The 13,065-nt window shown below is 61.6% G+C and overlaps 1 protein-coding gene across 2 annotated transcripts; it reads left to right on the forward strand.

The window, feature by feature from the left end:
* The first annotated feature begins 380 nt into the window (after positions 1–380).
* CRAT (carnitine O-acetyltransferase) lies at positions 381–13,065 on the forward strand. 2 transcript variants are annotated; one of them, XM_054584248.1, is made up of 15 exons: positions 381–657; positions 2,221–2,361; positions 3,083–3,346; positions 5,445–5,563; positions 6,660–6,713; positions 7,256–7,421; positions 7,770–7,944; positions 8,415–8,593; positions 9,062–9,162; positions 9,556–9,675; positions 9,835–9,957; positions 10,054–10,189; positions 10,542–10,604; positions 11,367–11,504; positions 12,170–13,065. In XM_054584248.1, the coding sequence occupies exons 2-15, from the start codon at positions 2,335–2,337 to the stop codon at positions 12,383–12,385; spliced, it is 1,881 nt and encodes a 626-aa protein (XP_054440223.1). In that variant the 5' UTR covers positions 381–657; positions 2,221–2,334; the 3' UTR covers positions 12,386–13,065. The 2 variants fall into 2 exon arrangements, with proteins under 2 accessions (XP_054440223.1, XP_054440222.1); XM_054584247.1 differs by lacking the exon at positions 2,221–2,361.

Here is a 13,065-nt window from a genome sequence, read left to right on the forward strand (position 1 = left end):
CCATGCTTTTGCGGGACGAGCGAGGGCTGTTGAGGCAGCCATGCTTTTGCGGGGCGGTTCGCACCTGTCATCTTTGTGCGTGGCTCTGACCCTGTCCTGAGGGATATTAGGAGACATTCTCCTATCAACACAGTTTTGTGTTACTACCACTCTTAAGAGTAGTGTTCAAGAACACCTAACACCAAACGGAGAGGAGCGCACACCAGTGCCTGCAAACCCGTGGACGGCACTTGGAGGTGGGAGAGAGCCAGCTGGACCGCGGCCGCGTGGCGTGCCTGGCCCCTCTTCTCGGGTCCCCTCGCCTCGCGGCGTCCCCGGACTGAAAACTGCGCCCCCGGCCACGCCCCGCGCTGTGGCTCCGCCCCGCGCTCGCGGCTAGCGCTCGCGGCTAGCCCCCTCGGCCTTGCCGCTGCCTGGTGACCGCCGCCAGAGTCCTCCCTGGGCCCCCAGGCCGCCAACCACCCGGCCCGGTGGGTGGGCGCGGGGCCGGTTATATCGGCTGGCGGCGGTGACTCGGCGACCTTGGCTAGGAGGCTCTGGCGGGGATCCACCCACGGTGGCAACGGCGACCCGGACATTGCCCAGCACGGGGTGCAGAGTAAACTGTGTGTCCTCGGGCTGGCCGAAGAGATGTTGGCATTCGCGGTCAGGACAGTGGTAAGTGCGTCCGGGAAACCGACCTGGCGGGCCCTGGACGGGGCGGGCGGGCCGCACGCAACTGCGCCCGAATGGGTCAACAGGCAAACAGGCTATGAGGCTGCAAGGCCGGGAGGCCGCTGTACAGCCTGGACTGAAGCCGCTGGGGTGGGGATGGCAGCTGGGCTTCCCCGGTTTGGCAGAGGAAGAAACCGAGGTTCAAGGTCAGAGGTTGGATAAACCCATGTCCTGTAGCGCTAATCTTCAACGACCAGCAACAAACAGTGGCACCCCGGCTTCAGGCAGCACCACACCCTAGACTCGGAGTCAGGGAGCAGGCAGACGTAGAGTGTCTCACTGTTATTCTCTGACTGACACACCCTTTGCACACTCATCCTGAGCCGTCTCTGCTCAGGCTAGAGCCACTTCTCCAACTCCAACCAGTTGGTCAGCCTCCTTGAACTTATCAAATGGTCCCTGGGGAATTGTGTTTGGCCAGAGAAATTCACGTGGAGGCATCAAGCTGGGCTGTCCAGAAAGTCCAGAGAACTGGCAGGAGGTGGTGACCCTAAGCCTTCCCTCTCCACCAGGCCCTCCCCCAACTGGTCCATAACAGCCACCACCCCTGCCGTCCTCCCCAGAGGACAGCCTGGAGCAAGAGGTGCTGGTACCCTGATTTGGATTCCTTTACTCTCTACTCCAAGCTTTTCTGTTTGTATTTCTCTCTGTCTTTGCCAAGAAAAACATTCAAATAGACATACCAGGCACAGAAATCAGAAGCACCTGTTCTCAGGCTTTTGGTGGATAGGCTCTTCCAGACCTTTCCCGATCCAAAGGCTCCACCTCACTCTTGCCACTGCCACCTGAGCTGTCATCTTCCAGGACCTGCTGGGTGGCCCGGCATCATCACTTTACTGCTGGGGAAGCTGAGGCAAGGACAGACGTGGCCAGAATCTTCTAGATGTGGTCACTCGAATCTAGCCCAATGTCAAAGCCAGCATCATTTGGGTTTTTTTTTTTTTTTTAATGCCTGATGTCCTTCCTTCTTGGCTCCCAGCTGAATGAGCCACAACTTGAGAGAACCACGCTTTGGTGGAAGGGTGGCCTCGAGGGACTCCCAAGAGTTCTAGAGAGAAACAGAGGGAGATCGGGGCTCCTAGTGGCCGCTGTCCACTTCTCTTCTCCCCCAGTGTCTGCTCCCTTGCACCAGCCCCAGTTTTCAAGACCGATCCCCAGGATGTGGTGTACTTGGCAGCTGGGCAGCCTCTGCCCTCCAGCCAAGTTTTCCTTCATTAAACAGACCCACATAAATTCTAACAGGTGGATTTTTTTAATATCTCTTGGCCTTCCTCCCTGGCTCTGGGCCCATCCAGAGGAGAAAGGAGAACATTTTTCAGGTTTCCTCCTACTCCAGTGCCCACCTACTCCCACTCTCTCACCTGTTCCCCATTACCCCACTTCTGGAAGCTAGGGCAGGTGAAGCAGCTTCTCCTGCCACAGCCACAACCCCAGGTGCCACCACAGCCACCGCCACTGCCCCCTCTGCCTCCCCCCTGAATCTTGGCTCTTGTCTTCTCTTTCCAGCCCAGGCAAGTGGCTGCCTCTTGCTAGGCTCTGCTCACCCACTTGGTAGCACAGTTAGGCTTAGAGATCCAGCCCAAGGCAGAGACAGACAGGGCTCAGAACCTCAGTCCTGCCATGGAGGACGGGCAGCAGGAAGAGAAGGTATGGAACGGAGCCTCTGCCACCTGCCTGCCTACTGCTGCCAGTAGCCTCGGACGCTCTCCTGTCTCTCTCTGGCCGCCCTCAGAGTCTCCTGGACTCTCTCTCTCTCTCTGCCGTCTCCTCCTCCTTGCCAGGCCACTCAGCTCTTTCTTGCCTCAGCACTGCCCCTGTGCCGCCCCCATCACCACCCCCATCGCCATCCCATAGACAGGAAAAAAACCTATGGCTTCACCCTCACCCAAAAATGCTGTAATCATCTGGCTCACTCTGATTTTCTCTTCTTCCCTCCTGTTTGTCAACCTGGCCAGGGTGGGAGAAAAGGAGGTGGGGACCTCTGGGAGGGGGCAGTCGCCTCACTGCTGGCGGGCTGGCTCATAGTCCCAGGGTGAGAAAGGTGGGGCCCTGTCCACTGAGACAGGTAAGAGGTCCCTCTCACCTCTGCCGCCCCCGCCGGGTGCCATTTGACCTGACTTGGTTCACCCAAGAGCCCTGCCAAGATCAGTGGCCACACCCCGCCCTGCCTAATCCCTACGTGCATCTCTAGGCCCTGAAGAGGTGGAGACACCTGTTCCCCTAGGGCTGAGAAGCCAGGGCTGGCACCGCCCAAGAGGCCACCTCTGACCCCAGAAATGTACATATAAGTGCCCAGGACTGCACCTTGGGATTGCCAGGGCCTCCCAGAGCCGGTGAGAGAATGAATAGGATGTTCTGGTGCCTGCAGGTGAAGCCCGTGGGCTTCCTCAAGCCCTCATCCTTGACAAAGGCTGTCAGCCGCTTCAAGGCGCACCAGGATGCCCTGCCCCGGCTGCCCGTGCCCTCACTCCAGCAGTCCCTGGACCATTACCTGAAGGCACTGCAGCCCATCGTGAGCGAGGAGGAGTGGACCCACACCAAGCAGCTGGTGGAGGAGTTTCAGGCCTCAGGGGGCGTAGGAGAACGCCTGCAGAAGGGGCTGGAACGCAGGGCCAAGAAGATGGAGAACTGGGTGAGTTAGAACTGGGGGTACACCAATCCCCCAGTTCCCACAGAGGAGGAGGGGGACAGGCGTCCGCCCGGAGGCCGTGGGTCGTTGTGAGCATCCCACAGTGTGGTCCGTCCCTGCCACACACAGGACCTTCCAATGCTGGCTGCTCCGGTGTGTTGTTTGCACAGAGTTCCAGGAGTCCTTCCTCTGGGCTTGGCTCCAGGCAGAGTGCTGGATGAGCGAGAAAGACACAGCTGATGGCTTCGTGGGGCTGATGTTCCAATAGCGCAGGGAGAGGGGAGACAACAGGACACAGTGAGGGGTCGAGGTCACTTCAGGCAGTGAAGTTCCATAGAAATAAGAAAGAGCGATGAGAGAGGGGTGGAGAATGGCAGCATCTTTATGCTGAAGGCTCAGGGAAGGCAGGCAGGAGGTGGCCTTGGATCTGTGACAGACAGAGGGGACAGCCACGGGCCAAGGCGGCAACAGCCTGGTGAGTTCAGGAACAGACAGAGGCGGGAGTGGAGTGCAAGGGTGGAAGGCGGCGTGCAAGGAGAAGGAACCGGGACTTGAGCTCAGCGGGAGGGGGCTGCAGGGTGGCTTCAAGCAGGGAATCTGCGTTCAGTGACAGGTTGCTCCGGTTCTGTGTCTCAGCCTGCCACGCAGATGCGTTCACCTTGTGGCAAGGTATCTACACCAATGCTCCGTGCACTTGTCTGTGTGCGTCTCATACCTCAACGTAAAGTTCAAAATGACCACCCTGGCCGCTGTGGGGGAGGCAAGAGTGGGAGCAAGAGACGGGTGGGAAGGCTGGTACTGTCACCTGAGGGAGACGCTGGCAGGGAGGGGGCGGGGAAGTCATTCAGTCCAGAAGACGTTTTCGGGCCAGTGGTACTTGCTGATGGGGATGCCGGGAGCAGGGACAGTCCTGACCTAAAGCCACTGTGGGGAGGAAGGGAGAGGGGGCTTACGGAGAAGGGGATGACAGAGGGAGAGACAGGTCTGTGAGAGAGAGCCAAAGCCGGGCCTGGCCCCATAGGGCAGGAGGGGCAGCTTGGAGGGGGAGGCCGCACGGAGGAGGCGGGACTCAGCAGTTGGTGGGCAGCTGCGCTGAGCCTGGACGGGTCCAGGCCTTGGACTCCAGAGTCAGGAGCACAAGGATTCTGGGTCTGGCAGTGTTCAGACTTTGTTGAGCCTGCAACTCCATCACACAGGCTATGGGTCAGCAGCCAGCAAGGCACCCACAGGCGTGCTGTGCAGCCTGGGCACACCACATCCCGCACCCCTTGCCAACAGTCCAAGGCCAATGGCCGGTGCCCGCGGTGTCCCAGGGGGACCGACGTGGTGAAAAGGCATGTCCCAGCACCCATTGAGAGGGGATGAGGAAGCACAGCGGGGGCCCGGGTCTCCAGGGATTAAAGGACCTGCCAGAGAGAGGCCTGTTGGGCGTGTGCTTGGAAGCGGTGTAGAGCCGACAATGTTGTAGTCAAACACACAGGCTCAAGGGTGACAGTCACCTCGGAGCCTTCACCATGTCCATGATAGGTCCCCAGAGAGACAATGCTCCCCCGCTGGATCTAGCCCACATCTTGTCACCGATATAATGATTTATCCTCAGCCAGCTCCCCCTAGATCGCCCTGACCTGGAGACCCCAGGGAGTGCCCACTTCCCAGGCTGATACCAACAAAACAGGCCACAGGGGACCAGCATCCCCAGTTCTACGTGGAACCCTGGCTCCTGCTTTCCTGGAGAGGGCTCAGTTGGGATGAGCAAAAACTCATTCAGTGAACTTTCTTTTTCTATATCTTTCTCTACTTTTCCCTACTATCAGGCACACTAAGGGTAGTACAAATCATTGACCGGAATTCGTAAGACAAAGAAACTCGATTCCCATTTCTGCAGTTCCGTCCCACGCCCTAGGCTCCCTGCCAGCCTTCTTTCCCCCACATCTCTGCCATGGTGGCGGCATCTGGTTGCCCTTGCTGAGTGGCTCAGGTTAAGGGAAGATGATGGGGCACTGCGGGTGGGTGTAAGGGGACAGAGGGTCCCCTGGCCCTGTGGGGAAGGGTCACCACATCCCCACCCACCCCTCCTGACAGGCTCTGGTTCTTTCCCCAGCTGTCCGAATGGTGGCTCAAGACGGCCTACCTCCAGTACCGCCAGCCCCTGGTCATCTACTCCAGCCCTGCCCTAGTGCTGCCCAGGCAGGACTTCGTGGATCTGCAGGGACAGCTCCGGTGAGTGGCTGGGGCTGGGCAGGGCCCTGAAGGCCACTTCCTCCTGGAGGCGGACAGGCCCCAACCCTGCTCGTTATGTTTCTTATGAAGTAGGGAGCATCATCCCTATTTTACAGATGGGAAAACTGAGGCTCAGAGCAGCAAGGGGAACTGCCCGAGATCACCTTTCACTGTTGGCCGAGCTGGGGCAGGGAGCAGGGTCTTCCGGGCTCCCGCGCGTCAGAGCTGTCCGCAGACACGCTGTGGACGGGCCCCGCCCTCGGCCTAAGCCTGAGCCAGCCAGCGCCCCCAACGGCAGTCTCGGCACTCCACCCATCCTTCCCTTTCTCCTCTGGCCATAGGGATGACCTTTATACACAGTTCCCTTTTCCACTTTTGTCCATGTCACTTGCCCTGGCTGCTGTTCCAGTCCTACCAGAGATAAAAATACCAGTGACAGAGATCTCCTGCCCAAGCACCAGCCACTCACGGCTACCACCTGCTCCTTTTAAAGGCACCAGGGCACCCTGGGACAGTCTGGGGGTTCAGGCCCAGGAGCTCCAGCTCATGATCCCCATTTTGGGGCCCAGGGGCAGCCCAGGCCTCGGACATGGTCAGTGCAGCCCAGACAGCCTGGGGAGCAAGGCGAGGCGGCAAGAGGGCCTGGGGGAGATGGGCCCAGACACGAGGGCGGGGACCTAGTGCAGGGAACACCCTAAGCCACTGCCCCCCCACATTCACAGCCCGCTCCCCGCGGTCCTGGGTGCCTCCATAACTGGTGACTGAGAGAAGGGCACCCTCTTTCCAGATTCCAGCCCGCGGTTCAGGGGTGCGGGCCCTTGGTGGGTGGCACTGGCCGCACGGACCCGTAATCCGGCCGCAATCATGCCCCCTGCCTTAGCACCGAACTCTGGCCAGGCACTTGGCCGGCAGGTTCTCCCTAACCCCTCCATGTCTTGCCCTGGAGGTTTTGAGAAGGCAGGCTCAGGAGGGCAAGCTGCCAGCAGGGCATGTGAGCAGTGAAGCAATGGCACCCCCTCATCCTGTAGGTGTCTCTGGCCCAGTGCCCTTCCTTGGGGCGTCCACACAGCTTCTGATCTCTCGTTGGTCCCTCCAGGTTTGCTGCCAAATTCATCGAGGGCGTGCTGGATTTCAAGGCCATGGTTGACAAGTGAGCAGTCCAGCCCGCCTCTGCCCTGCCTACCTAGTTAACCCAACCTCTCCGGCCTGGCCCAGCCTGACCCCAAGCCCTGGGTGCTGGGCTGGCCCAGAGCACAGTGCTTTCACTTCCTGTTTGCCTGGCCCCTGTTGGGGTTGGGGAGACAGAGCCTGGGGATTGGGACGCCTACGTTCTCTGCTCCAGCTGTTGGGACTTCCTCCTGGTGACTATCCCGCGAGGCCCCGGGAATTGGCGTCCCAGCCAAAGAGGCCCGCAGAGGTTGACTGCCAGCTCTATCTCCCCCGCACAAACTAAAGCCCAGGGCAGGGAAGGGAGATTCCGGGGTGACTCACGGCAGGCCTCCTGACCCAAGCCCCGCTCTGCCAGGCCCCCTGCTCAGGCTAAGGGGAAGCAGGGACACGAGGGGGTGACAGGCACTGCCTGCGTGAAACCTGACTCGGCCTGGCCCAGCCCCCAGCCATACCCAGCAGCTCCCTCTTCCCTTCTCCCCTGGGACCTGCCCAGTGGCCCCTCACTGTCCCCCTGCCCCACAGTGAGACCCTGCCTGTGGAGTACCTGGGGGGGAAGCCGCTGTGCATGAACCAGTACTATCAGATCCTGTCCTCCTGCCGCGTGCCGGGCCCCAAGCAGGACACGGTCATCAACTTCAGCAAGACCAAGAAGCCGCCCATGCACATCACCGTGGTACACAACTACCAGGTGGGGGCCCGCGCTGCAGCAGGGGAAGGGGATGGCGCCAGGAGTCCGCTGCCCCAGCGCACCGGCCCGTGCACCCCAGGAACCGGCGTGCCCCGGGCGCCACTGTGGGCCGACCCGCTAGACCCCAGCCTCAGGGAGGCCAAGAGGGGCTGTGGGCCTGCCCAGCCTGGGAGAGAAACACAAGGACACCCTCCCCTGCCTCTCCCCGCTGGCCTGACCCTGTCCCCTCAGCTGGGCCCAGGACGGCACTCGCTGTGACCTCTGGGCTGCCGGGGCCAGGAGGAGGCTGGAGTGGGACGTGACTCCGGCTGATCTGAGGTCCTCACCGCCACCTGCCTGCCCCCGCAGTTTTTTGAGCTGGACGTTTACCACAGCGATGGGACGCCGCTCACCTCAGACCAGATCTTCATGCAGCTGGAGAAGATCTGGAACTCGTCGCTGCAAACCAACAAAGAACCTGTGGGCATCCTCACCTCCAACCACCGCAATTCCTGGGCCAAGGCGTACAACACCCTCATCAAAGGTGCCTCCAGAGGGCGGGGCAGGCGAGGCGAGGCCCCCAGCCTGGCCTCTGCCCGCGCTGGTCCCTGGGCTCTCACTGCATCCTCTCAGCTCGTAGCAGGTGTCGTCAGCCCGAGTTCAGGAAACTCAGCTGGGCGAAATCTGTTTCCCTCTGTTAAGTAGCCAGTGGGATGAAAGCCTAAGCCCTCTGGCTGAGGAGCCCACCACAGTCCCCGTGTCAGTCAGTGGCATTGTCCCCGAGTCAGACCCCTGTGTGGGTGGGATCCCTGACTGCCACTGTGGCTGTGAGACCCTGGGCTTCCACATCCTCATTTCTAAACGGGGCCCAGCAAGCCAGGCGTGGGGCGTGCCCTGTGGGGTGTAAGGCCCTAAAGCCTGTCCCAGCCCTTGGCGAATGTTCTGGAGGCCTCCCAGGCCACCCCAGACCTGACACCCCCATTTTGGGCCCCCTCCCCACCATGCCGCCTGCAGACAAGGTGAACCGGGACTCGGTGCGCTCCATCCAGAAGAGCATCTTCACCGTGTGCCTGGACGCAGTCATGCCGCGAGTATCGGAAGACAAGTACCGCAGCCAGGTGGCCGGGCAGATGCTGCACGGGGGCGGCAGCAAGCTCAACAGCGGCAACCGCTGGTTTGACAAGACACTGCAGGTGAGGACCCGCCCCCGCTGCCTCCTCACCCACGCTTGGCCCCCTGCAGCCTCGGGACTTCCTGTCCTTTGCCAGTCACCTCCAGCACCCCAGCTTCTAAAGCAGGTGGAAGCCAGTAGGTGGGAGCGGCTGTAATTACCAGGCAGTCAGCCTGTCATTACTGGGGTCCAGAAACCAGTCACCCCCAACAGCCCTTCAGCACATCAGAGGGAGCCCAGGGCCTGTAAAATAGAGTCCGTGGTAGGACTCCCCACTGGAATAGTTGCAGGGACGCAGCAGGGTATACGAGCATGGGACGTGCTTGGTGTGGCCTGGCATGGGCCCAAGGCCCCCGATGTATGCCAGCTCTTATTAGTAACCGTAAAAAGTCACCTGAGCCCCGAGGTGACTTCAGGCCCTTCCCGAGGGACCCCACCAAAGAGCGGCTCCAGGGAGCTGGGACTGACGCGTCCCCACTCCCCTCCGCAGTTCATCGTGGCAGAGGATGGCTCCTGCGGGCTCATTTATGAGCACGCCGCCGCCGAGGGGCCCCCCATCGTCACCCTTGTGGACCACGTCATTGAGCACACGTGAGTGCGGCACCCCCCGCCCCTGCCCGTTTCCCCAGCTCTTGGAGACAGGCGACAGGCTAGCCTGTGGGGGAAGGGCATTTTCCCTGTGCCCGGGAGTCTGTTTCTTCAAAGGAAGCCTGAAGAGGGGATGGGCTTTAGAGCCAGACAAACCAGGTTTGATCCTGGCCCTGCTGCTTCCCAGCCGCACGACCCTGGTCGAGTCCCGTCCCCTGTCCGGTCCTCCTCCATTTGGTCTTCTGAAAGCTGGAGGTAGTTTCAGAAGAGTAAACACAAGAGTGTCCCTGGGCTGGCCCCCTCCAGCCCCAGGGACCCTTCCTCCTGCCGTCGCCCTGGGGGTGGACCCAGGCTCCCCGGGCACTGGCCTGAGCCCAAGCCCGCCTAACCGTGCAGGAAGAAGGCCGAGCTCGTGCGGTCCCCCATGGTGCCCCTGCCCATGCCCAAGAAGCTGCGGTTCAACATCACCCCGGAAATCAAGAGTGACATCGAGAAGGCCAAGCAGAACCTTAGCATGTGAGTGCCGGGTGCGGGGCAGGGGCCCGGGCCCCTTGAGTCCAGCCGGCTTTTGTTCCAGGTCCGTCCTTGTACCCAGCTGGTTCTGAGACCGCCCTCCCTGGGGGGTTGGCAGGGCCGCCAAGCGCCTGCCCCTCACCCCCTCCTCCCCGCCCCCAGCATGGTCCAGGACCTGGACATGATTGTGGCAGTGTTCCACCACTTCGGGAAGGACTTCCCCAAGTCCGAGAAGCTGAGCCCGGATGCCTTCATCCAGATGGCACTGCAGCTGGCCTACTACAGGTGTGCCCTCCCCCGCCTACCCCTGCGGGGAGCGGGGCCCTGGGGGCAGAGGCGGGGATGGCCCCAGGGCCGGTGCTCAGCCCCGTGTCCCTCCAGGATATACGGGCAGGCCTGTGCCACATACGAAAGCGCCTCCCTGCGCATGTTTCACCTGGGCCGCACTGACACCATCCGTTCAGCCTCCATGGACTCGCTTGCCTTTGTCCAAGCCATGGATGACGCCAACGTGACGGTGAGGGGTGCAGGGTGAGGGTGGGTGAGCTGGGAGTGAGCCGTGTCCCTTCCTGCTCACTCTGTCAGCACACGCTGATTGAGCACCTACTGTATTCCAGCCCTTTGGTGGGCACTGGGAATGTAATAGAAGGTGGAGCCAGGAATTTAGCTCTGAGTTTCCTGGCAGGCCAGGAGAAAGGGGGAATGTTTGTCCATTTTTCACTCAGCAGCAGTGAGCAGCTGCCCTAGAGTGATGGTATTTCCCCTTCCTCCTCACAAATGTAGTACTGAGTAGGGACTGGGCTACTGAGAGGGGTGGCAGGAGCCAGGAAGGGCCAGCGCTTCAGCTCCCTCTTCCTCTCCCCCCACAGGAGCTCCAGAAGGTGGAACTGCTGAGGAAGGCCGTGCAGACCCACCGAGCCTACACCGACCGGGTAAGCGAGGCCTTTCTGTCCCTGCTCGCTTGGCCCTTGGCATCTCCCACTGCCTGTCCACCCTACAGCTAATGGCCGCTCACCCTTAGCTTGAACGAGCCCTCCCCTGAGCCGTGGGGCACCTGGAGCAAGGCTAAACACCCCCATTTTAAAGTTAGAGAGACTGAGGCGGGGCCCAGTGACTGCGCTGGTCCCAGGTCCCAGGTGAGCTGCTGGTCTTGTGTCAGGCCCGCCCCACCCTGCGCCGTAGAGCCCCGGGTGCAGAGGGCACACACAGCGGGCAGACAACAGCGCTCCTGCCACCTGGCAGCTGAGGCTGCTGCCAGCGGCTCAGGGGTCTGGGCCCCCCTTCCTGGCTCCGCATCCGAGCTCCTGTGGACCACGCTCTGCCCGCATTGCACACAGGCACTGTTTAGATCCCCGACCAGGCGAGTCCAGCGACCGTCCCCATTTTACAGATAAAGACACTGAGGTTCCAAGATGTAAATGACCTGCCAGGGGTCCACAGCCAGGATGGGACTAGGCCTCCCAGCTCCAGACCTGCGCTCTTAAATCCTCCACTGCTGCCTCCCTGGGCAGGCCCCGGGTCTCAGTTTCCCCATCTGTGAAGTGGGGGCTCTCCTGCCTGGCTGCTCTAGTCTCATCGGCCCGAGAGGCCCGTGAGGGAAAGATGTGTTGCCTCCACACGGCCCTGAGGAAGGGGGCGGCGGCGGCATGCTGTGGTCTAGCAGCCTCTGCTCCTGACCGCACCTCCTCCCATAGGCCATCCGCGGGGAGGCCTTCGACCGGCACCTGCTCGGCCTGAAGCAGCAGGCCATCGAGGACCTGGTGAGCATGCCCGATCTCTTCATGGACACCTCCTACGCCATCGCCATGCACTTCAACCTCTCCACCAGCCAGGTGGGCCCCTGCCCTCTGGGCCCCTACCCAGGTGCCCCAGGGAAGGACGGAGCAGAACCCCCGGAGCAGGAGCGGGACAAAGGCTGCGCTGACTAGAGCCAAGGTCTAGACACAGTCAGACCTCGGTGGGGCTGTGGCCCACACAGGCCACCGCCAAAGCAGCCGAGTTCTGGCAAAGGGGGTCGGCGGGGGGCTTCACTACAGCGCAGGCAGGTGAGGGCATCAGGGCCCCCCAGGGGAGAATCAGCTTCATTTATGCCCGCTCAGACACAAAGGGACCCCTGGTCCGTGCCGGGCTGTGCTGGGTACTGGGACACAGCAGGGACAGCAGCGTCCCTGCCCCAGGGGCTCACAGTATAGGCCGAAGCACAGGGACTGAGCTAGTGATGGTCCCTGGGAAGTGCTGGGCGGGGGAGGGGTCAGCAGAGTCTCGAGGAAGGAACAGCTAAAGCCCCCAGGAATGTCAACGAGGCTCCATGGAAGGGTGACACCAGAACTGTACCCCAAAGGACCGGAGGGAGTCACCTGTCTGATGGAGAAGAGGAAAGGGCATTTCAGGCAGAGCGCAGCAGGAGCAGAGATGTGGGGAGGCAGGCTGGTGCCCCGAGGGCTGGAGGGGACCCGGTGGGGTAGGGGCGGGAGCCTTAGTCCTATGCCACCCCCAGGTCCCTGCCAAGACAGACTGCGTCATGTCCTTTGGGCCCGTGGTCCCAGACGGCTACGGCATCTGCTATAACCCCATGGAGGCCCACATCAACTTCTCCGTATCAGCCTACAACAGCTGCGCCGAAACCAACGCCGCCCGCCTGGCGCACTACCTGGAGAAGGCGCTCCTGGACATGCGCACCCTGCTGCAGAGCCACCCCCGGGCCAAGCTCTGAGCCCCCAGCTCGGGCCAGCCAGTGCCACCGCCGCACCGCCTTCGGGTGGGTCGCCCGCCAGGGCTCCACACTTTGTCCCTTGTCCCCCTGGGCCCTGCAGATCTGACTGAGCCAGGGCCAGCACCACGCTCTCAGTGGGGCCAGCAGGCCCGAGCCAAGTGCCTTCCGTGGGTTGCCCCCAGCATCTGCTGGGACCGTGTCCTGGGCTCTGTTCAGAGGCTGAGCAGGACGTAGGCCCGGGCGCCCCACGTATCCCCCACAGAGGGCTTCCTCTAGGGAAAGGAACCAGCTGAGTCCCTCCACGTCAGGGTGGGAGATGGGGACATCCTTTTCTCAGTGGTTCACCTCCGGCCAGTCCCCGCCGGCTACGCAGCCTGGCCAGATCTGTACCCCGGCCCTCAAACTCCCACAAACCTCAAGACAGGACTGTCTGGAGCACAGGGACTGTGGGCCACCCCAAGGCTGAGAGGCTGGGGCACGAGGTATACTGGGGAGAGGAAGCCCAGGACTGCCTGTCAGCCACCCGGCGCCACGAGGCCATCTCCCAAGGCACTGCTGTACTCTTTGAAGAATGCGGCTCAAGGGCCCCACTTCACTCGCTTCCACTTGGTTGGCTTCCTGAACCATGTTCCTGATTGTATCATAGTGACATGCGAGGTAATTAATAAAAGGAAAATTTG

The sequence above is a fragment of the Pteronotus mesoamericanus genome, unplaced genomic scaffold, assembly GCF_021234165.1.
Source record: "Pteronotus mesoamericanus isolate MK-2021 breed Mesoamerican mustached bat unplaced genomic scaffold, CSHL_Meso_final contig_78, whole genome shotgun sequence".
Classification (NCBI taxonomy): domain Eukaryota; kingdom Metazoa; phylum Chordata; class Mammalia; order Chiroptera; family Mormoopidae; genus Pteronotus; species Pteronotus mesoamericanus.